Source organism: Tubulanus polymorphus, chromosome 5, assembly GCF_964204645.1.
Source record: "Tubulanus polymorphus chromosome 5, tnTubPoly1.2, whole genome shotgun sequence".
In the NCBI taxonomy this organism is placed as follows: domain Eukaryota; kingdom Metazoa; phylum Nemertea; class Palaeonemertea; order Tubulaniformes; family Tubulanidae; genus Tubulanus; species Tubulanus polymorphus.
Window position 1 is genome coordinate 4,476,274 of NC_134029.1, and position 23,889 is coordinate 4,500,162.

The 23,889-nt window shown below is 39.1% G+C and overlaps 2 protein-coding genes across 2 annotated transcripts in view; both read left to right on the plus strand.

The window, feature by feature from the left end:
• Window positions 1-46: 46 nt before the first annotated feature.
• Window positions 47-2,644, plus strand: LOC141906422 (uncharacterized). Its single transcript, XM_074795712.1, has 2 exons — window positions 47-181; window positions 1,401-2,644. Exon 2 carries the CDS (start codon window positions 1,428-1,430, stop codon window positions 2,460-2,462), a length of 1,035 nt encoding a protein of 344 aa, XP_074651813.1. The 5' UTR covers window positions 47-181; window positions 1,401-1,427; the 3' UTR covers window positions 2,463-2,644.
• Window positions 2,645-3,901: 1,257 nt separating this feature from the next.
• The window catches only part of LOC141905400 (opioid-binding protein/cell adhesion molecule homolog), a 49,174-nt gene continuing 29,186 nt past the window's right edge, over window positions 3,902-23,889 (plus strand). The window contains exons 1-2 of the mRNA XM_074794250.1: window positions 3,902-3,953; window positions 6,525-6,569. Of these exons, the coding sequence (XP_074650351.1) occupies window positions 3,902-3,953; window positions 6,525-6,569 (97 nt within the window). The remainder of the gene's footprint in view (window positions 3,954-6,524; window positions 6,570-23,889) is intronic.

A 23,889-nucleotide genomic window follows, 5' to 3' on the forward strand; every position in this document is an offset into this window, starting at 1 on the left:
TTAAGTTTTATTTTTTGCAAATCCGGGACCGGTGGCGCGGCCGCATAACGACTATTTCATTCTAGTGTCAATAGACAGCTGTCACCGACTTCCCATTGAAAATATTTAGATCATACGGTACTTGTTAGAGGAGATGCAATGACGTTCTTTGGATCGGCTTATCTTAACCAGAAACAGACAGGTAAATTGCTAATTACTGATATGAATTCATTGAACATTGAAACGTTTTGTCATAAAAATCTGATATGCCTGACTGGCTTCTAGTAAAAAAACCGAAAATTCGAATTTTGGTAAATGATGTTTAACATTGCGCTATTTTAAGTTTTCCGCTTCGTCAAAATTCAGTGACCTGATCGTCGGTATCAGAGAGGCTGGAGCTATCCGGCCGTATGGACACGTGTGATCTCTGTGTAAAAATAACCTTGATTTCATCAATTGAAAATAAAAACATTAGAGAATAATTTCCAATAATCTAAAACTCTTTAAACAAATCGGATGGATTTCCCCCCAGTTATATACAAATGAAACTATTGGCGATCTTCGTCGACTTGGACTGACTTCAGTTACTTCAAAAGTCACGAACGAAACGAAGCGTTTGAAAGATTTCAGGGGTGGGCTCATTATTGACAATAATAATGACATTCGACCAAAACGGTTCAAGTAAAATTCACAATACGTTACAAAACTACGTCTTGTATATAGCACATATACACCTTCATTAATGAGTATTTTACCACACTCGGCAGTGCACTTAACGTTAAATTGAAAAATTTTCAATTTGGATTATTCATAATATATTACCATATACAACTTCAGCAGAAGGCAAAAAGAAAAGGTAAAAAGAAAATTAACACAAATTTACGTATGTACTAATTTTTCCTCAACATTTTCTAAAATGAATGATAAACAAATCTTCATGATTGTTAATCCTTCGAATCAAAACGTGCCAATTTATTGTAGGAGTGCTTAAAACTCAAAAATAGAAATTTACGTCGTATTCAAATATATCTGAAATCTGAACTTGTTTAATATAAAGAGTATAAGAGATAAATGTAGGGATTTACGTTTCTGTTTTTAGTTCTACGTTTAAGTTTTAAGTTTGCGACCTTTTTCTTACTGGCAATGGGCAAAAACAGTTGGGGATATTGCCAACAACAGTCTATAAATTGAAATCATACAAAATGTTCACGCTTTTAATGTATGTAACAACAAAACTGTTGTCAACAAACTCGCTGCTACTTAACATTTCACCATTATTGCTGTTAAAAACGATTATGGGTAGCTGTGAATTCCTGTAAATTCTAAATTCCAAAAGGTTAAAACGAATATTTTCATTTTTCGACATATAAGTGATCAATTCCTATTCCACTTCATTACATTGGTTTTTTCTTCTCTTCTAGCTTTCAGCGAAATCTCATTCGGCGAAAATGTCGGTGACAACTATCAAAGTGACCGATTCAGAAAAATCACCGGCGATTTATTCAACTAATTGGAAAGAGCAAGTACTCCTGAAGCGACGCCTAGCGGACATTGAACGTACCAAGATGACGGTAGCTCAAAGAATTACTCTGGACCAGCGAATTATGTATAAAAGGTTTCAACAGAAGAGGTTTCATTCGGAATTGACGCATGCGCGCGTTATGGGCGACAAAGAAAGCGAGCGGTCGCTTCGGGAGAATTCAGCGTACAATTTTAACACTAACTGCGGCATCAACGAAGAGGAAGATTCGATTTTACAAAAGATCTTGCAAAGACGGCCTCCGAGTTCGGCGGCTGCGTCAGTGCACCGATCGAGAAGCGTGCCACCCACTGCCGAAAAGTCGCACCGTAGAAAATCGAACGTCATTGCAACCGCCGGGAACAATTCAAACAAGGTTCGACCGTCAACTTGTTATCCATCATCTACCAGCAAAACCGGGGATTATCTGAACACGTCTACGCGATCTCAGTCGCGACCTGATATTTCCAAACAGGAGTTGATACTAAATGCATTTGCCGATAACGCCGACGATAGGGGAGCGAAAACCCCGGAGTCACCAGTAGACAATCAGGACACGACTAGATCGAAAGCCATGAGTATTTTCGAGGACCCGGATGAGCGCCATCGAGCCATCTTGAAAGAAATCAATCGCAGACGACTGCAGTCGGCGTGCTACGATAACAAAGTCAGAGATTTCTGTCAAGTTGTTGATAAAATGGATAACAAGTCAACGGCAGCCGCTTACGACTATTACAATAAACGCTTGATCGAAGAAACGGAATGGAATCCGCTTTCGATGAATAGGAATATTCCGGGCACGCCTGAAACCGATTTTCTGAAACACATGGGCAATCTACGAGTGAAAACTATGACCATGAAATCAGTACACAGTCCCTATCTACCGAAAGCGACACCTATTACGGTGATGAATGACGTCAGAAGAAGACAATCCAAACGATCTAGTTTGCAAATAATTGCGTAGGTCTGGTATTTATCGGATACGAGTTACAAGACTGTAGTCAGTTCGGGTGGCTATTTTGCAGCTACGAAACCGAGTGTGACGCATTTTGATCCAATTGGCCACTGATGCTTACCAGTATTCTACTCGAGTTTGTGTAATTGCGTGTGTTTTCATTAAAATCAAATCAAAATATTCACTTTATACGCGATGGGTAATAAATGCTTTACTATACAAAAAAAAATATGACGTTTTTATATTTACTTGTACGCATACGAAACTGAATAAGATCTTCGGTTTGAATCAGGTGAGACCTCCGAGCTATTTTTCTATACTGTTTTACTTGTGTATTGTTGAGCGTGCGTGTCATATTGAAAGGAGAGTTTTATGAGTTTGTTGTTTGCCTATTATCGAATAACACGAGCCGCCTATTCGTCCGATAATCATCGCTTTGAAACCCGTTCTATTGGATGTTAATTTAGATTAAATACCAACAGGTTGTATGCGTCTAAATAAGGCATTCTTTCTCCATTCAGTAAAATGATAAAAGAAGAGAAAAAACCAGACGAATTTACAAGATAGAGTTTCAGGGATTTATTTATATAGAGTGGTTCTGAAATGTTCTGACAGTGAATATAGACTGTTCTTAACGTCTATCGAAGAATAGGCGTTTGTTTGCGTGTTTACAAGCACTAATGACATCCTATATCTGTCGAATCAATAACTGAAGAATTCGATATATTTGCGCGATAGCATCTTCGAAACTTTGAAAGAAATAGATTTTCCGTGATAGGAAATCGATATTTCTAAGCGAATTTTGCACGATCTTTGCTGCTGTAATATGTAACAAATAAATGTTTACATAAAATGCCTTGATTGTCGAATTTCAGGCAGGTGTTTGAAAGTCGGCAGGTTGACTATACTATCGTTTTGGTTTTTGTTTACAAAGCAACGCCTGCATTGCGAAATCTTCGCTCAATTGTGAAATAGAAACGACTGTAAGACTTTCCCCGTAAACAACTCGCATCTGGCGATTTTGAATGTATCTTTCCTGGATACGTTTTGATTTATGGTGCACAAAAACCAGTCATCTGATGGTGCGATGTGATCCACGCTGGATGGACATGGCTCATCATTCAACCCCAACGAGAAACTAATATTCAAAACTCGAAGTCATTCATCGAGTGAATCTGTCTAATCTGAAATCGTCATTAATTTGAGGATGGATATTAGTTATATTCGACCCATTTACCTTATTTGCGAAAACGATTACCTCAGCTAATTACTTGTGTGGAATTATCAACGTTACGAACAGTGTATATAACAAAAAGATAAATAATCGTCTGCCACAATAGCATAGAAATTATCTGTACATTGGCCTAGAAAACAATAACGCATTAATATCAATCAGACCCAGGGAAATTTATCCGAAATAATGCGTGATTTTCATTTATCCGCTAGCAATGGATTCTAAAGTAGTTTTCATTATTCTACTCATTTTGCCTTCTACGACAAGTAAGTGATATCAAATCTCACGTCAAATGAATTGTAGGGCCTACATATGAACCATTTGAAATCCTGTTTCTGATTTTTAAGTTAACAGTTAATTTGCTAGATTGTGGCTTAACTGAAGTCCAGAATGGACATGTCTTGGTCTACTCTTGAGTTGGATTATTGAGCTGGGGTCCATTTTTCATCCGTGTATTATGTTATAACGATTTATGAAACTGAAAGCGGGTCCCAGGGGCACAAATTAAATGCATTTTAAAAATAAATTTTGGCTGTGACTAAGGTAGGATCAGACATACGTATGGAGCCGCCCTTGTCATAAGAGAGACGTGCTGATAATTTAATTATTCCGCAACGCGATTCAGAATTGGCATTAATTGAGAAGTGATCGGCGTTAAGCGAAGTGTGACGAAGGTGATATCGTTTGAAGTGCTTGGAACGGACAATTAACTGTTCGGGTTTCACGCGATCAACCGCGGTGTTTCAGGGCAATCAGTGGCGCATTCATACCGCGTAACAAACTCGCAATTAGAAACTCTTCGCTTAGACTATTTTCGATATGAACACATCAAAGAAACACCGGCGACATCGATCATCGATTTTCTGAGCCTAAATCTCACCGGAAGTTTAGGTTTTTATGGGGAAAAGTACATCGACGGATATTCGTAATCAGTCAACCACGAAACCACCAATCACGACAGCGCGTGTGAAAATCCATTACGAATTACAAGTGGAACAGAACATGTCTCGATAGAAATCGTTTACGCACGCTTCGAGTATACTGGAGGTAGATAAACCGAAGAAGCGGAAAGGCATCTCTCGAAAAAAAAAATCGAGAACTAACAATGATATTATAAGCGTAAATGGTCAAATGTTTTGTTTAAATCGATAAAAGCGAAAACGAAGCAAAATAACGAATAACGTCAATGAAGAAATCTCGCATAACATTTTTACTATATGCATTTGTGAAATTAATTCATGATCAATGCATGGTTTATTTCCATTGAGCCACGTATTCTTATTACAGTTACACATTCTAGTTACAAATAGGCTTTTTTTTCGTATCGAATTTCACTTGTTAATTTCTCATGGAGAGCCGCGGCCTTATTCCCTGCGTCACCCGACTAATTACCACGAACCCGTTAGCGATAACGGAAGTTGGAGCCCCGTATCTGCCTTCATTCAGCACACTACCGCGCATGACGTACATCGCATTATTTACCTATCACCGGGGAAAGAATATTTCGTCTTTTCTATATCACCAAAAATACATTAAAAGAGTATTTTTGATATAACGGATACGCAGCTAATATGCAGTTTGTAAGTTTGATTGGAGGGCCCTTTTTGTTACTTGATTTGGGAGGGAATTCTCGTCAAGTGGAGACTCTTGACCACGTAATATTCGTCTGGTAATATATACAGTTGGAACAATGTTATCTGATATAAGAAATGATAGAAACCCGGGCTACACGTAGAGTCCATTCAGCCTCGTGAAGGGGCAATTCTGAATCAATTCCGATCTTCACGGAATATACGGCTGTCGACTTTTGGTCGCAAGAAGCTCATCTTATTCTTCGAGTGTATGGAAATTATTGACAATGTACCAACCAACCAACCCAAAGGCAAATATATTGTCGTATATGAAGCTACACGGATGAATATGTCGTTTGTATCCGCGACGATGGAAATCAATTTGTATGACATGTCAGAGGAAAGAGACCGTCTGGAGACCTCAACATTATCTCAAACATGATGACAAAGATTCTCTTCTATCACATTTCATATATATACACGCGCATACACACGTTGTAAAGTCGGTACCGGCGCGTTGCTACGTTGCAGCGATCATTTCGTGTAACTTGTAAAGTGATCAATGCAACTTGATACAGCTAAATATCTTATAAACACGCGTATATGTCGCTAACAAAAACACGTAGATCCTCCAGTCCTCTACGGTAGCGTCTAACATTCGCATCGATACATTCGCAAGATATCCGACATTAAAAAGTAATGTCGCTGGTTCATTAGCAAAAAGAAGAAAAACTTGCATTGTGCGGACTGTGCACATCTGTAGGTGTAAAGCCACGGCGCTTCGCCCACGAGTGTATCTTGAAAGTGAACTGAGTCGCTTTGAGGCTGGCGATAATTCGAAAGTAGCGGCGCATCGGTGCTGATCGGCGGCGACAGAGCGACGGTGGTGCGCGATATCGGCTGTAGAATACTGGCGGTGATTTTCAACCAGAAAGGAATCGTTGATTTTCATTTCAGCGTTTTACGTGTATTGATTTACGTTTTCCACGCACACAAGGCAAGCGGGTTTTGGACCGGAGCGGCGAAGATGCGACGCGCTGGACTTTTAGCGATATATAGGGACGAAAATCGCGGGAATTATCTAAATATGTAAATAAATGAGCAAAACAATCGAATTCGGGTTTATCATAATAACTATTATTATAAACACATTCACCAGTACAGGATTATCACAACATGAATCTATTATCTGGTATCATGGTGCTTATCAAAGGTAAACAATTTTCTTTTCAATTCGCTCTCATATTTTCGTTATTTTTGTTTTAGGAGGCTGTTTTCGAATACCGATTCAAAAACACGGCCACCACAACGGTAGGAAACGTTGCCAGATTTGCATCGTGCTCTGTTTCATATTTATTCATATATATATATATCGCATCGAATCTAAAGTTGAAAAAATTACGGAGCAATTTCTCATACAGTTTACGGCGGCGAATTAGTGACAACTTGTTATGCATGTCGTTAACATTAGCTATAAATCAAAAAGATTTACTACTTGCTAATACAGCTGGTTGCTTTCAGTCGGCCCGGTCGCTTAGGGTTTTGTATTGAGTGTCTCTTAAACGGTTTTCTACTAGCAGTGAATATTAATATGTTCGTTTAAACAACGTTGTTTTGCGTCGAACGTTGACGTTGAATCCACTTAGTACTCGCGAATTCGTATTTTTGCGTACACATCTACACACGTTCATCGAGATCGGAAACGAATGAAAAGCAATCGACTATAATGTACTTCTGACTGCATGATTTCAATCCATCGGTTTCAAGTGTGCGCCGTATAAGTGATTTAAACAAAAACATACATTATTCAACTCGATTCTATCGTGTTGAGAAAAATTATTATTAATCTTATTATTAAATATCATCCTTTGTAAAAAGAACTCCTTGAACTGCTTTGTGAAAGATGAGTTTAGAATAATTGAAATCACAGGTCATTTTGATGCAGTAGATAACGGTCATTTATGCCAGGATTTTGGAGTTACTATAGAAACTTGCCTTAGATGACGATATTTACGCAATTCTCGAATAGTGGGGTAACTGAGGACTGGAAATGGGTGTGATTTGAGGGGGCGTTGGTTTATATGTCCTCGGTTCAAGAGAAATTTTCCATTACATACTCGAGTTCTTGCGAAACTTCAGGGCTCTTGTCGTAACGGTTTGCGCGAGTGGTTGGAGGTGTGAGGGAAGTTTAATGTATAACGGCTAAAAGGTCAATGATAATATGATACAGCGGTGGGCTCTCGCCAATAATGAGATATGTCACCTGATACGTGTTGGCAGTGTACGGATGATAATTAAACTATAATTACCTCTTCATAACATATTATCGTACGTCACAATATCTCATACGACCGCGAGCTATGATGAGCTTTTATATCTTTGTATATTTTCCAGCTTCTTGCTTGTAACTTTTGTTTGCTAGATCACATTGTCTCAAAAGTATCCAAGGAAAAATATACATTTTACCCGCCGTTTCATTTTTAAATTCTCGTCACAATACGCTAAGTAAACTCACTTCCTCAAGTAACAACAATGCGACCTTATGTCGTCTATGCCAAATCTTGCTTGCGCCAGAAAAGCGAAAAGCTGACCCATATCGATATTCTTAAGAATCCGCACGAGTCATCTCTGAAAGGATCTTTAAGTCTCGCCTTGAGCCTGATCTGCCTGAGGCTCCGGTCAGGTAAGATGAAAATCACAAGACTAGAAGAGGTGTCACGACCGCGACAACCACAACGGTCACCGAGTATCCATCGAACTGTTTGCCTTAGAAGTAGGCAATATTGTCATTGAAATAGCACCGTTCTTTAAAAAGTTGAATTTATGTGTAACCATCTAGAAAGTGGAACGCAATTTCAAATCTTATTGTTTTATTTGCATTTCGACTGGTATCCAATTGAGTGGATTCTGTGTATAATATTATCATAGCGACCCAATTGAAAATACAACAACCGTAGAAAAAATCATTTCAAAGCATTGTTTTATCGTTCCCAAGAGGATAATCGATGATGTTAATAATTCACGACTAGGACTATGTCGGGGGTATGGGGGACTCAGAATAGCAGTTCAGATCAAATTCTCAGCGGAATATAATGCGTCACCAGCTAATATAGCTAAGACCGTTCGGGTGTATTCCGGATGTAGAATGGCGCTCGTAACCGCCTGTCGCATTATGCATACCCGGACGGATGTAACAAAAATGATAACGGCCTATAACGATTCGGTTATACACTTCACTGATCGTTATGATCGGGCCCCGGTTTACGTAGAATAAGAATACGAACTTATACTAAAAATCAACCGAACTTGTACAAACGAACGTCACTAAAACTGCCCATAGTCGCATAGTCCATTCGTCAACGGTTGTGCGACTCCAATTGACCACAAAAACCAAGTCACTCGAACTTTTTTTGAAAACGCTGTCGTGTTAATGGCGACGCCTACGGTTTCTGGTAAGGCTAGCAATCGTGTGATGATACACTCTTCCCTATAGTGATAGGCATTCTATATCTGGTATATGTCGCTGGATATCATTATCTTGACGCCGCGCACAAACAGGGGGGAAATTCGTATTAACCGCACACAACAGACTCACTTAACTAATACTTCGACTCTTCCGGTATTTTGTACATCATTAACGCCGTGTAATGACGTCATACCGGCCGCCCGTCAACGACATACTTGCATCCTGTCGATTGGCAATCGAGTATCGTAGCGTTGGAATTATTGAATAATTTAACCAACGATGATTAAAGCGGCTCCTGTCATCCTGAATATACTAGTATCCCCTCACAGTTGTCACCTCCTGAAGGTGCACAGCCTCATTTAACTCATTTATAACCACCGAATTTCCAATAAAATCGATGTGTACGTAAAACCATCAACCTTTTACTTTCTTTTCCTTTCTACATCAACCGTGTATATGTATCATGTATATAAACTTACAAATGAGGCTAATCAAAGGTAGTGGGATCGGTGCCTCAAAGTACTTTGTCCTTTCAATTCTTTTGCTTTGTTATTCGATTCAGTATTCTTTATCTTACCCAGTATATCAATATCAAATTGTCGTATGATGATATGAATCGGTAGCTTTCTTTTTTATCACAATTTGATGTAAACATGTTAGGTAGAATTCGATTATTGATATTATTCGGATAAGCATGGAACTTATCGTATTTGAAGAGGACGAGTGATACCGCCATAGTGAAACGTTATATCGTGTTCTCGTGTCGTGACTTCGTAAACGGAGAGAATACCTGAAAATTGAGAACGCGTGATACACCCGTCAGATTGATTGCAAAGATACGTACATCTAAAAACGGCTTTATTTAACAGATGTCGTATTAACTTCGGCTAGCGCTATTCAGTCCAGATTCATTGTTTGTTCCCGTATAATTTACTTTGCTCGTTATAAATCTGAATTACATAAAGCCCGCAGTGACGCGACAGATGGTTTGGCTGATTCTAATCAAACGCGTGCCGGAATAAAGAACGAATTAAAACTAACAACGTACGTATGCACACTTTTGAAAAACAAAAGCTGATCACACGAACTCGTATATGCCTACGGAGCCTATTTTCTGTCCTTTTCTTGTTTGTCGTATCGTCTATTGCATCAATAGCCCTCGTGTGTATATGTCGGGGTCGCCTATTTAAAGGCCGTCGCTTCGTGACTGGACACCCGTATCATAAATATCTGATATTTTTTTGAAAATAACGAGTTTGTTTTTATTGCGTGACTTGTCGTGAAATTCACCCGGCGCCGAAGCACATTAAACGCCGACTTCGTTAATTCGATTATACATGATTCTGAATAAAACATGGCCGCGCGTCTTCTCGTTAGAGACGCCGATTTTTATAGCGTTACGTAGTTTCGAATATTAGGCCTACGTTCCGTTTCGCGCAGTATTCATTCAGTCAATACTGGGTGTTAATTTTTAAGTTGGGTTAGTTTACAATTTGCATACGTTTACGTATTGGTAGAAAATATCCTCTTATTAAATACTGCTACATTAGTTCGATCAGCCTGGAGCTTGTAACCGGTACTAGTAGATATCACGCTAAGGCTAAACAAAAATGATACCTTGTTTCTCCGCAGCGGCCGGGTCATTTTTGTGAAATATGATAAAATTTATAAACAGTTCATTTCTATAGCGGCCGGGTCTGTTATGGTAAAATTGATCACGATTTTAAAAAAAGTAATGTATAGGGTAGATAGGCGGCCGGCCGGGTCAACATTTAAGCTCAGCAGAGCGGAGAAACAAGGTATCAATTTTTGTTAGCCTAACTTACTGGTTTGGCTGAAAGTGAAATCAACTATTTTTCTAATTCCTACCGGAAAGCTCTTTTTCTTTTCAAGAATAAATGATGCTGATGAATAGGAATCACTAAAATTTAGACTTTGTTACGAAATAAAGCTTCTTCACACTCATGAATAAGATCGGAATGCTGGAAGCCTGGATTTTTCCGAGTGGTCGTGGCTGGATGTTTTCACAATTCTAACGAGCTTGTCTCGATAAGCGTTAGCGGTAACCAAACGGATTTTTCGCAACGTTGCAAGGAAATTAGAGAGATACGCCAAACTAAACTTTCTACTAAATCTATTGTAATTGCTTTCTTTTCAAATGAAACTGCGGTCTTAAGGGTTTGATTGTTGAACGAATCCGGTAAAGTTAGTTTTTCCCACTTTCCTATTTTACGGGTATTTGAGCTTTTTTTGAGATATTCCCGTAGGCCCGCGTTACCGTATCCACCAAGGATGAAAATAACAGACATACAGGATGATGCTAAATCCAATATCCCGTTGAGAACTAAGGTGGTTTATAGACATCACAATGCCAGTCGCATATATATAAAATAAAACCGAGTTCGTTAGAAATAGACAGCAGAGATCCTCTTCGAAGGTCTAAAACCTGTCGCGGTATAGCAGCGCATGGTAAAGCATTCGGTTTCCTACGTGTACTTAGAATCAATGCCCACCATCTCTCTCGTCCCTCGGGGTTCCGTAATAAGACTCAATAACTACGCTTATAATGGGTTATAATTATATCAACTGTACATTTATCACCGCGCTCTATTCGTCTACGATGAGGCTTAGTCACCTGCTAGACGATTACATTATTCGGTAGTTAGTACGACCATCGTGTGGCGCGGTGACCGTCGTGTACTTGGTAGGACGGTTTTAGCGATGGCAAACACGTAGTGCACGCGCGATGACAGTCCCATCGCTAGCAATCTGTCTATCCCATGCGATCAATCCGTGGATTAATCCACGCGAGAAGTCAAGGTTATTTTTAACGATTGTCGTCGTGTTTTCTGTGCGTATTCGAAAGATTTCCGAGGGAGTTTTTGAAGAGCAGCCGTTCGTGTCGTTTTGCGTGCTTCGCTTCATCCGAAATCTCTCGACTGTACACGAAGAAAAAAAGGAGAAATGGAACGGAAATCGAAAGAACATCCAAAATCTACCTACAGCCGTCTTAGGTGTGCTCCAAGGGCTAAATCGGTTACCATGAGAACACCAGATGGAAAGAAATTGAGCGTGATGCTGTCAAATCTTCGATTTGCCCGATGGTTCTCTCTGGGCGTTCGTTCAGCCTCGTGGGAAGTTGCGTCTTGTCATTTTCTCGGGTTTCGCTCGACAAACCTTTAAATAACATATGCTGATATTCTACACTAACGCTGATTACACTTAAGCATTGAGACGACAGGTCCTCACCAAGTATCACGCATATACCCCATTCGTCAACGCGTACTAAATTTGAGCCAGATTCAAATGAGTCGACTAACCTTTCATCTCGGGAGAAATCCAATTACCTAAGAGTCAAGTTATAAATAGCTATCCCTGAAAGTTATACGCATTTTAAGGAAAGGGCACTGATACGAAAGAAAGAGAGAGTCAAGTGATTTAAAGCTAGTCTCGTCGATTTACAGTCGAATCATTACACCCGCAACACACATACAACACACAAAACCGATGCCTTGCAATAATGACATCGAACAACTGAATTTGGGAATACGGGATTTGTTCTTTTTTTCTATTCATAACACAATCTCAATCCGTTTAAAAACAACGGCAAGCCATCGTGAACAATGATTTCCCTGGCGGTGCTTGTACAATGGTTTTTGCTTCATTTATCAAAACCCGAATTGACGGCAACTCACCCGCGAAAACAAATGAAATCATCAGAATCCAGGCATCATTTTTGTGCTTAGGGCTCCGATTCTTAAGTTAGCCAGGCAAAAAACCGATTTTCCAGCAGGGTTTAGCTATACGGCATAGCTGTTTTCTTGCTAATTTCTGTGTCTATTTCAAATACATTCTCGAGGGAAGGTTTATGTTGGCCGCAGAAGGGAATCGTTACGCCAGTTTTGCCGATTCGATTCCGTGTACGTCTAATTTATATTCCAAAAGACTATAGGAAATCGATATGGTGGAATCAGATAACAATCTATTAGGTTTTCTCGACAACTATTCTGTCATCTTATGCGTCTGGTTTGTATGCGGCTAGGCCCGTGTGATCGAATCCTGATCTTCACGACCGACCGGTGTCCTCGCTGAACTGAAGAAACATCATTTCGAGCTGAAAACGCGTCGTTTCTGAAACGGTGACGATATGCTGAAAGTTCGCTTAGGCGACGTTCATCCTGTGCTTTGATTTCTAATCATTGCAGAAATATGCATTTTTTTTTAATAAGTACATTCGATTCAATATACAGTCTCGACATCATTTCTATTATACTTGGAGTTTTATATATCAAGATATTATTCAGACAATATTGACGCGTGTTACAGCATCTTGATCTGCTTATCCGAATCTGAGCGTAGATAATTGCAATATCTTCCACACTTCCACACTGCAAAAGATATCTTCAGTCTAAATAAGAACTATATAATACCCACGCCTCTGTAATAATCTCCTTTTTTTACCCGAAATATATTATATATCGGTTGAAACTTTGCCAACTAGTCGGGCGACAATACGTAAATAATTGAACACGAATACAGTCGGCTATTCGCATAACGCGCCTGTCTCGTAAAAAGTCGTCGAAAGCGAAACGAATACATAAAAACTGCCACCGAATGCTACAGAAATGAAAATGACGACCCCCCTACGAAGCAATCCAACTTATCGTGTCTATCATTTTTATAACCGCCGCACTCTGGATTATGGCCTATCATTTCAATGATAACATAACCGCGATATGACTTGCTCTCTTCTATATTACGTTCTTGCTTGGTGGTATGATAATTAATAAATCTCCACTCTCGAATGGTGTTGACACAAGTCTCGATGTCTAAATCAGATTATAGACACTGGGAGAAACTTGATTTTGCTATGTACCGGATGAACTGTCGATATTACTGTTCACCATAACTGCTGATCTCTGATACAAGTGTCATAAGCATCTCGTTTAACACCGATTTATCTATCTCTGACCCTCTCTTATTATCAATGGAGCTGAACTTATCTGCCAACCAAAACGGCCATGACTCACCGCAATTATGTGGTTAAAGATATCCCATTTCATTCAAAACTTCATTAGACTTTAGCACTATTTAGTCTGAAATCGATGAAGTACTGGAATCGAAAGCCAATTCGATGATTCATGTCAAAGACTTTATGATACTTGGCTGCTGGTCGAGGCATACGCATTAACCTACTGACGTATAGGTTGATTCGATCGGGATTCACACATTACAGGGTACATTAAATTCTCTGGAGTCCCTGCGGATTCTAGTAGAAAAAAGATACATGTAAACGAATTTGAATTTTAAACGCATCCGTTTTTAACCGTCGCACGGAAGTGATGCAATTTTCGTCTGCCGGTACCTGACTAGAATGCTTAATCTAATATAACACGATTAGCTATAATTTCCCCCAGCCGATAGCGTTTTCGATTAGAATTTAGATTTTAATTGGCACTTGGTGTTCCAATGAATTATCCATGTTCGCCCACTTTAACTCGTTTAGCTATGATTGCCATTGACTACGTACGTCTGGAAACAATGGCGGACCCGTCACGAGTGTGTGTGAGTTTTGATTCAATTATTCCGATGACGTTTTGGCCGCCGTGTTGGCGAATATCGGTTATTCATTTACTGGCGCAGTTAACGTAAAGCCAGCCGATCATCGACCCTCCTACGAGAATCGTCGACCGGCTAAACTGAAATGAATTAGATAGTATTTTTTTTCTGAGGTACACACAAACACAGTTACGAACAAAAACTGGACGTATGGAAATCTATGGGTTAAGTTTGAGGAGGGGAACTTTTCGAAACAAAAATGGGTAACAAATCCACTGACACGTCACTCCATAATCAATGGCTCTATACGCGAAATAGAGTTTATGAAAACTACAATACTGATGACACGCAACTATCGTCTGTTTGCTAATTGAAAATTATTTCTAAGACAGACAAAGAGCAACTGTCCACTTCAATCGATTAAGTCTTTTGTAACTTGGCTCGATGTTCATACGAGCAACTAGTTAAAGACTTTTTAATGCCTTCGCGGTGCAACTCGAAACTTGATGAAATGAGCAATTACGACTCTTTGCTTGCGAGGAATATTCGGCTATACGACGGTGAGTTAACCGGTTTATCGCCGGGTGATGTGGAAATGGGGTTTTACACTCGAAAATCTGCCACCAATAATCCATCAGTAATTGCGTTAACGGGAATTCAAGTGAAGTCAGATGGTAATACGGAATAATTAGATATTCGCTATGTAATCCTGTATCGGCAAGTCGTCAGTAACCGGTGCCCGTTCCGCTACTTACTTTAATTACAACGGTTATCAACGATTCGGCGAAGCACGAGGATTGGGAATCAGGTCCAGCTGAATTAATACGCCACAGTGCTATGGATTCGAGTATCGAATTGTCTTCACAACCTAAGAACTTTGCTCCTATTTCGTGACGTGTCATTGCAACAAAAGTCGGCTACAAACATTTTCGAACCGAAATGATATTACCTCGGCACTTATAACGAATTAAGCATCCAGGAAATGTTGTTTTTTTCGATCAGATTTTTGTATGATACGCATGCACATAGTCATGTTCTCTCCGCCCGAAAGCCGTTTTTTACTTCGCGAAAAAACAATCCCATATCATATCGCTAGAACAAAAGCTCTTAAAAATTGTATACTATACGTATATTACGCATTAGTATAGCGCGTATGTATTGCTTTTTTGAAGTGATGTTTCATTTCACGAAATATATCCACTTCATTCATTTTACAACCGCTGAATCAGAGCCTTCGAAATAATCTATAATTCACCATCGAGTCGGGGTCGTAAAATGGTCGAAAATAATAGCGACGAAGATGATTACATTCTAGTCCTTCGGGGTTGGGTGTTAATGCAACGTACCGTTCCATGTACAACACCATGCATTTACTTACTGTAAATTGCATTAAAAAGGCACTAATCGTTTTAGAGTCCATGATTGTACGACGAATTTTTTGCGTAAGACGGAACCAAGTTCCAATAAGGGCTTTCTAATGAGTGCTTGCGTCACGTACTATATGTTATATATATAGATCTAAAAATCGTTATGTCAAAGTTGTAGTTGCGGCAATACACGTATTCGATTTGCAATCATTTTTTAGGCGTGCAGTGCAGACTATATAATTGATCTCACAGGCAAAAAAGGATTGATTTGGTCGTTGGTAACCGAACCTAGGCCCCTAATACTTGCTATTAACCAGCAAAAACTCCTGAAACCAGATACGTGTTTTCGATAAGTGGTCTCTCCGATCTATAGCGATTTATGATATGTGGTTATTCAGTATTTCGAAGTCAGCATCGTATACGCGAAAAATCCTTTTCAATCAATGCGAAATCTCTACACAAATTTCCCATTCGAGTTTGTGATTTTTTTAGCGCGCCGAATCTCACGCGAAATATCGCGTAAAATATTGCTTTCTCTCTTCTCCGGAATACCGGAAATAAAAGCCTGACAAAAATAGTTTTCGAGAGTAGGCAATATCCGATCAATGGGGCATGTAGTTCCTGTGGTAGGGTCACATGTAAACAAGGCAAACCTTTTAGTGTCGCTGACTGATTCGGTTGTACACGCAATCCTATATTTACAAAAAAAGAACAAACCATAATACCGTTGTTGAAAATTTTGAGCGGATATGGAAAAGTATAGCATTAATTAAGGGGAAAGCGTAGTAAAATGTGAATTTTAGATGTGAATTTCCACAATGTGAATTTAAGTGTGAATTTCTAACTCGCTAACTACACAATTTCGATCGAATACGTCAATCATCATTTTCAATAAAAAGCATTCAAACTTAAAGGTAGAGGTTACGCGTCATTTCAAAACGACACATTTAGACCGTCAATTGATAACCAGCAATTACAACCCATTACTCGGCTGTATACGTAATGTCTTCTTCTCAATCCATAAAACATGTCTACAAAATAATGTATAGTTAATGTATATTGTACGTGTTTTTTTTTGTGTATACGATTGAACACTTCTACTACCATTACACGAACTCCTAAAAATCTTTGTCGTAAATTTTAAGTTTTTTATTCGACAAATTTACGTCAATATTTCAAACGTTTTGCGCGCACAAAGACGCGTTAAAATCGACATAAATTCAGTGAGCGATTTCTGGAAATTTCTGTGCGAATCGTTTGTATCCGCGGGTTTCAACCCTCTTCCAAGATAAAAACTATATAAAAAGTTTATTTGAAGACAAAAGAGAGCAAATGGACGTATTATTAATTGATTCCCGGCAAATGACGTTTTTAGCCATTTCCAAACTACCGACGCACCCAAATAACTTGATTATCCAAACGCTGCTTTTCCCTCCATCGATTACCAAACTTCTGACGTCACGATGCTCTTGAAATACGACGTATTGTTTTCGTGGTCATGGCACGTGATTCGAATGGCGAGTTCCGCCATCAAGCTCTACCGCAGCTAGTTACACTAGTCGTCTAAATATCTCCCGAGTGACATACATCTTTACACGGTGTTGTTGCTTTGTAAAAGGCGGTTGCAGAGACTAGTTAACATTTGAATAACGAGGACTTTTTCTTGCCAGATACAAAATTACAAACCTGATGGAATGACAGCTTTCGACACCCGTTCTATACGCATATAGTCCGGGGAGTGCAACGTGTTCGTCAACCACCCACAGCTCCATAACTACACGTTATCTTCAAGTTGAATTGAATGTTTCCCCTGAAAAGTTTTTGTTTGTCCTCGTGGATATTCCATCATACGCATCAATAAAACGAGAAGACTTGATGGCGTTGCTTTGTTAAATTCCACGACCTCCGAGAGCAAAGCTTCTACGCATTTGATGTTTTCCATACCTAAAAGGAAGAATACATCGTCTTTTGGGGTTGTGCGGCAAAATGAGATCAGAGTCTAATTTGAAGATGTTTACCACGAATCGAAATGTCAAGGTGCACATTGAAAATACTTCAAAATGTAAACATATCGTTTTAATTTGTATATGGCCTTTGGTTGAATGTATTTGATTATGATTTCCTTTTTAAATTCTAAACGCGAATCTCATGATCTGGCCATTAAGTGTATCAAGGTCAGAAATGAGAGTGACGTCACATAAATCTATAAACTTTATCCAGCAAGGTCTAGGTCATTAAATTGACGTGTTACATTATCTCAACATTATTGTTTCTTGTAAACCGTTTTACGCAGGTCGATATTGACGGGTAGATTTTATCTCATACATACACCATTAGTTTTAACGGGTTCTTACAATCCCCTTGTGTTTATGTGATATACACGCGTGTGATGGTATCAGCGATGAACCGTAATGAAAATATCCGACGCTCCGTCTTATGTTGATCAATAAGTACATGTCACGCGCATCAGATTCATCGATATGTGAAAAAATCCTCATGATTTAGGACATTAAATATTCCGCAAAGAGCAATCAAGTTCGAAGATGTCATTTCCGAATTATTGGGATTCGACCGTGCAAACTAAGGGTGAGCGCAAAAAAAAATATGATGAATCTAAATAGCATTTTAAAGAAATGTGTAAGACGTCGGTGTTCCGACATCAATGTTGATTGACTTTCAATTCAAAATTCAAATGGATCTAAATGACCGTTATAGTGGTGGATGATTAAAGCGCGTATTGTCTGACAGTTTCGGAGTTTATCTTAAACTCTATCATCAGAGAAATCAAAATTACAAAGAATTAACGATAGACGCTTTAATATCAACTATTACCCTAAAAACTAGGGTTTTTACTTGTTAATTACAACGACATTAGATTCGACATTTCTAAGCATATACGATAGCTTCTAGTGAAATCGCAGCTAATGACGTTTGCGAGAGCCCTGGAAAAACATTCATTCGATTATCCATCAATAAGTGACGCATCATTAAAGAAGTGATCTGCTCGGCGTAACAAACACAAACAGCACAGATCTATAGCCAGACGACTGAATAACTGGAGTAGAAAACATGAAAGGTCATCTGAACGTATAGAATGGAAATATAAGCGCAATGGCCGACGAGTCGTTAGGCCATCAGTTTTCACTTGGCGGCAAACTCCCCTGTACATATAAAGTGGCTAGAGGGAATATAGATAAGAAAACGAACGTATATGTCAATACTATCCCCACACAGATTATTTTTCTACACATCAACTTTCTCCGGAAAACATCAGCTTCTCTCCACTCGTAATGACACACTTCTTACAAAAATATAAAACACCTACTGCATTTTGCCGATTTTATCTTCGGGGTTTTATATCATGTTCTAATCAAGGTATCCACTTATCTATACAGAGAGAAAGCGAGTGTGGGTGGTCTGTGTGTCTTTTACATTTCGAGTTGGTACGACAAGAATCGGTCTAGATTTTACCAATGTAAACAGATCTTGTCATGAATATAAACCGTGAGCGTGCTTTTTATTCTTATTCATGTCTGAAGTGATGTAATAACGTTAGCGGCTCGGATACGGTTATCGGAATGACGGTCGACCAACTTCGGTTTCTTTTAAAAGCGAATATTCAAAAAAACAATATTGGTCTAAGCGGAGAGCTTCGCGACTCCCATGCGTTGACCACATTACGTGTTGAGAGTGTAAATGCGGTCCGGTGTTTCCCGATACAAGTCATCCGTGTTTACATACTCCACAATGTTGTCACGAGCATTCTCCCGCACTCAGGTATCCCCCATCTTGATCAAACTCTGTTTTTGATTTTCGTTTAAAATTCCGCCATCATTTTGTTTGCGTAAGAGAGGAGGAAGCAGAGCTGGAAATCTATACAGATTATACCTACTCTCGCTCAGAGCTTGGAGTTGTGTAAATACATCCCTCACAGGTGAACGATATCTTCGAAATTAAATTTCAAATTGTTTACGGCCGCGATTATATTACGACAATATTGCCTATAATTCAGACTCATCAGATTTCGCTACCATCTATCACGACGGTGATAAACTCCGGATGGGTCGAGTCCGCAGCAATTTCAGACTAAACGAGTCAAATAGACGCAATATGAAATTATCCGCGGGCGACATTTGTTATTCGGTTATAACACTGACAAGGTGTAACGTATAATGTGATAAATGGATCTTCGGAGACCGGCGCGTGTACGACGTTCCTGGTGTATTACCTGATCGAACGAACTATACTTGCACTTCATCCATTCATCGGTAGACTTAATCGTCGTACATCACTCTCTTTTTACAATCTCATCAATTTGTCTTGTCGATAAATCTTTGCCACCGTGTAATTTGTGCGCGAATTCTCGATGGTCTCGCTAAAACGTCTGCGAATATCATGTCTTCCATAGATCTATATTCTTAATGCTATAATATGTCTCTCAGACTATATGGCATTAGATGCCGCATATTAATGAGTATGTCTAAAAAGTACTGAAAGTAAGGGTTTATTGTATTGGACTTATTTTTTCCATATAACATGCTCTCAGAAGTAAATCAGCTCATGCATTTTAGATACGACATCGTTATCATATGTAGTTACATAAGGATCAGACATTCATTTTCTTTCAACGCATGTTCCTATAAGGAAGGAAACTACCCAAAAACCAGCCGCACTTGCAGTCTACTGTAACCTGCGTAACCAAACACAGTTTGTTTGCTAGCCGTTACACACGGATGTCGGGGTTACCCAGGAGGATGCTCAGCTTCCTTCGAACAATATCCGGACGATAACGGTTCGTGCGAAAGTTACCCAGATAGCGATATCCGCTGTTGGCCTGTAATGACGCCCAATCCTAGCCTTGCACTCGCACCTAATATACGCCTTTCGGTTAACCAGGCTGGTTCGAGTTGGTTAATCAAGAAGCTCATCCAGCGCACTCTTACGCAACTCGTTGCGCAGACGAGAGAAAGTAGAGATGTTATTGGTTATCAAATTAAAGCCAAAGTGTGATAAATTATGTCTTGCGGTTGGTCAAGTGGAACATAAGACGCGTCGAGAAGTGATTACTGGAATTAATCCGCATGTTCTCTCTCCCTCTCTCTCTTTCTCGCAGCTCGCTGTGTGCTTCGGAATATGTATACATGTTTACTGAGCTAGAAATCATCTGAGAACTCTTCAGCTTTATATCATATACGACAATCGACGCAATAAGACAATTTGTTTTTTTTTATTTCGATTGAAATTAAATACGCCCTATATATTCAATATATATACGTAAGATAAATCGCCGGCGTGATTATCGATATAGAGTTAGACGCATTGATGGGTGTAGTGTTGCCACCATCCACTGCATTACGTATATCGTGGGCGTGTATTTGGAACTTCGTTGTTGCAGCAATTAGTTCTATTGTATTTGATATACGCGTTGTATAATATGCTATATAAGTAGATAAATACGGCTAGATGATATGATATCCTGTTATGTGTGTGTATACTGTTATTTACTTTAAGGCATTATGATGCAATCATAGAAAATGTGCATGGAAAAAATCATAAATCAGTTAATAATACATTATTTACCCTGCGGATACAAAAGCTCCTCAGTAAAACCTGTTATCATCTCACCCTCATCGCTAACAACCAGTCTGGATTTTAGACATTTCGTGACGCAAAAGTTTTATTAGGCCAGTTATAACCGGAATTCTAGGCCAATTTAAATCAAGTGAACCTACCCCGGCGACCAGGTAAAAACCCGACTATACAGTCGACCCCTGATTTACACAACTTCTATCTTTTCATGTGTTTCGCTATTTTCTGATATTTCATTCAATATTAGTGCCTTTCGATTGGGCGTATTTCGTTTTCTCAGTGATAAATCCATAAAGTCTAGTAGTAGTATGGAACAGGTTAGAAACTGCCCTCGAACGATTTACTAAAACTAACACCTATTTTTCCAATAGAAATAGAACGCCATAGGTTTGTATTGTTATTATGTCCGCGTCGATATTAAATTGCCTTAAGTTTAATACAGTCCACCCTCACACCTTTTAAAATGAATGCATTGATTTACGCATATATCAAAGCCGTACGAACACACTCACTCATGATACGCGGGCGCCTTCGATTGAAACGGTTTTTGCTAGATTAATTTCGCAGTGAATTATTATAGTATGCGCGTTTAATAAAACCATCGTCGACAGGGCGACACGAGTAGACTCTGAAACACTAAAACAAAAGCAATCAATTTTTTTATTAAACGAAGACCGGCGCAGTCGGAGTATATGTGATCGAACCGATTCGCTTTCACATCTGAATTTACCAGAAGATCATAAAAACCCGAAATGTCATCTTTTAATTTCATTTCGTCTCTACATCTCCAGTACTCAGAAAATCTATCTCGGAGTCAGGATTAGAAATAGAATCAGATATGAGTTGCTAATAACCGAATTTACAATAGCAATAGAATTGTTTTCAAAATGTAAGACCAGTCATGACCGTTTTGGTTCTCTGGTCCAGTTACATGGACTTACGGTAACTCCCAACGATGACGAAAATCCAAATATCTGACAGGCGCGTTGGAAGCAATATTTACTTCAATTTCTTCAAAAACATGGTATACATCCAAAGAAAGGATAAGTCATTCAGCCCAAATAAGATGTGGCAAGCTCAATTCAAGCCTTGATTCTTAACTGGCTCCTATGCGTTGATATTTCATCAAGACCATGTTATTTGGAGTTAAATTCTGATCTCGCAACCACTACTAACGATATACGAGAATAAAGTGAGGATTTGTAGTGCGATTGACAATAACAGTGTCGGGAACAATCGGGAATTCCGAACATTCCGTAAAAGCATTTCACGAAGCTAATTCCATTCATCACGAGGAAACGTACAGCGTTACAGCGAGTGTAACCGCTATTAATAAATACAGAGTTATATTGAAGCGACGATATATTATCAGACATATGCAGCTAGGAAGCAAATATTAATCTGATTTGAGCTATTGATTCCGGATCTTGTTGCTCTTTGCGAGAAAATAATATTCATTGAGCGCCATGTGAAAAAACGCAACCGTGTTGGTTCTTAGTCGATAAGGTGCCGCGGGATGAATTTACCGTTTCTGGGTATAGCTGCAACATTTGCGCTACTGTATTTCAACTCATTTGCCATTTTCCTGACTTGAAAAAGGCTCAAACCCTACGGCTTATGTAGTCATCCTTTGTATTCTACTTTATCTAAAAGTCAAATACACATTTGATACGTGCAGTTGATCCCGTCGGCAAAGCGCAGTCGGTGGAAAAAATTATCATTTTTTTCAGGAAATGATCGTATCTTTGTTTTGGGGGTAGAATTCTTCTAAATCGATATCGAGCAATTAGGTACTCGCATACACATACGGGAAAAATCGATAAAACAAAAAATTAACTTTCCTTTGCCTGGAAGCCAAACTAGCAAAATCCAATATAAACCTTTCACATCACTTCTAATTAAACCGGCCCTATTATAGTTTAGTTTAAGGAGTCTTACGTACTGCTCTAATTGGATGCATATCGAGTACGACCTTTTATGAGTTGCCTTATAGATTTTTTCCGGGGGTTTTGATTTTTTATTTGATCACCGACCGTTCTGCATAAAGCCATATTGATTCTACGCAGTAGCGTCTACGGCGATTTTGTAGGTCTATCGTATGCAAATAAAAATCACTCATATTTAATCAAGAAAACGCTTTATTAACGAAGCAAATGAACGGCTGTCAAAACCAATTGAATTTCACGCAATCAGAAACGGGCGACACGCTCATTCCAGACTGGGATTCGAACCCGATTTCAATTGATCTGCGTGTTTGCGTATACGTATCGCGAAATAACCATAACTAAACCTCATTTGCATATCATTTGAAAAACGGCACGAAACGGGATTCGAACTCGATTTCATCTAATCGTGCGTGTACGTATCACGAAATAACCATGACTATCTAGAAAAAAAGAAAAACGACACGTTATCCAGTCGTTTTCGTGAGGCAGATTGTATCGTTTCGCTCTAGGTAGTTCCGCCGATTTCTGTGCTAATCAAACGAGAACTATGTTGAGCTGGAGGAAAGTGCGCTCATTATAAATGGTCGCGACATATTTTCGTTCAGTTTTGATATTCCTGTCTGATGGCTCTGTGTCTATCGATGTATGCGCAACTCTTTCCCCCGACGGACGCCGTGCATTTGCTTGATTGACTCGAACAAAAA

Bases quoted from the DNA above. Each gene is read 5' to 3' on its own strand.
- LOC141906422 (XM_074795712.1), top strand. From the start codon at position 1,428: ATGTCGGTGACAACTATCAAAGTGACCGATTCAGAAAAATCACCGGCG.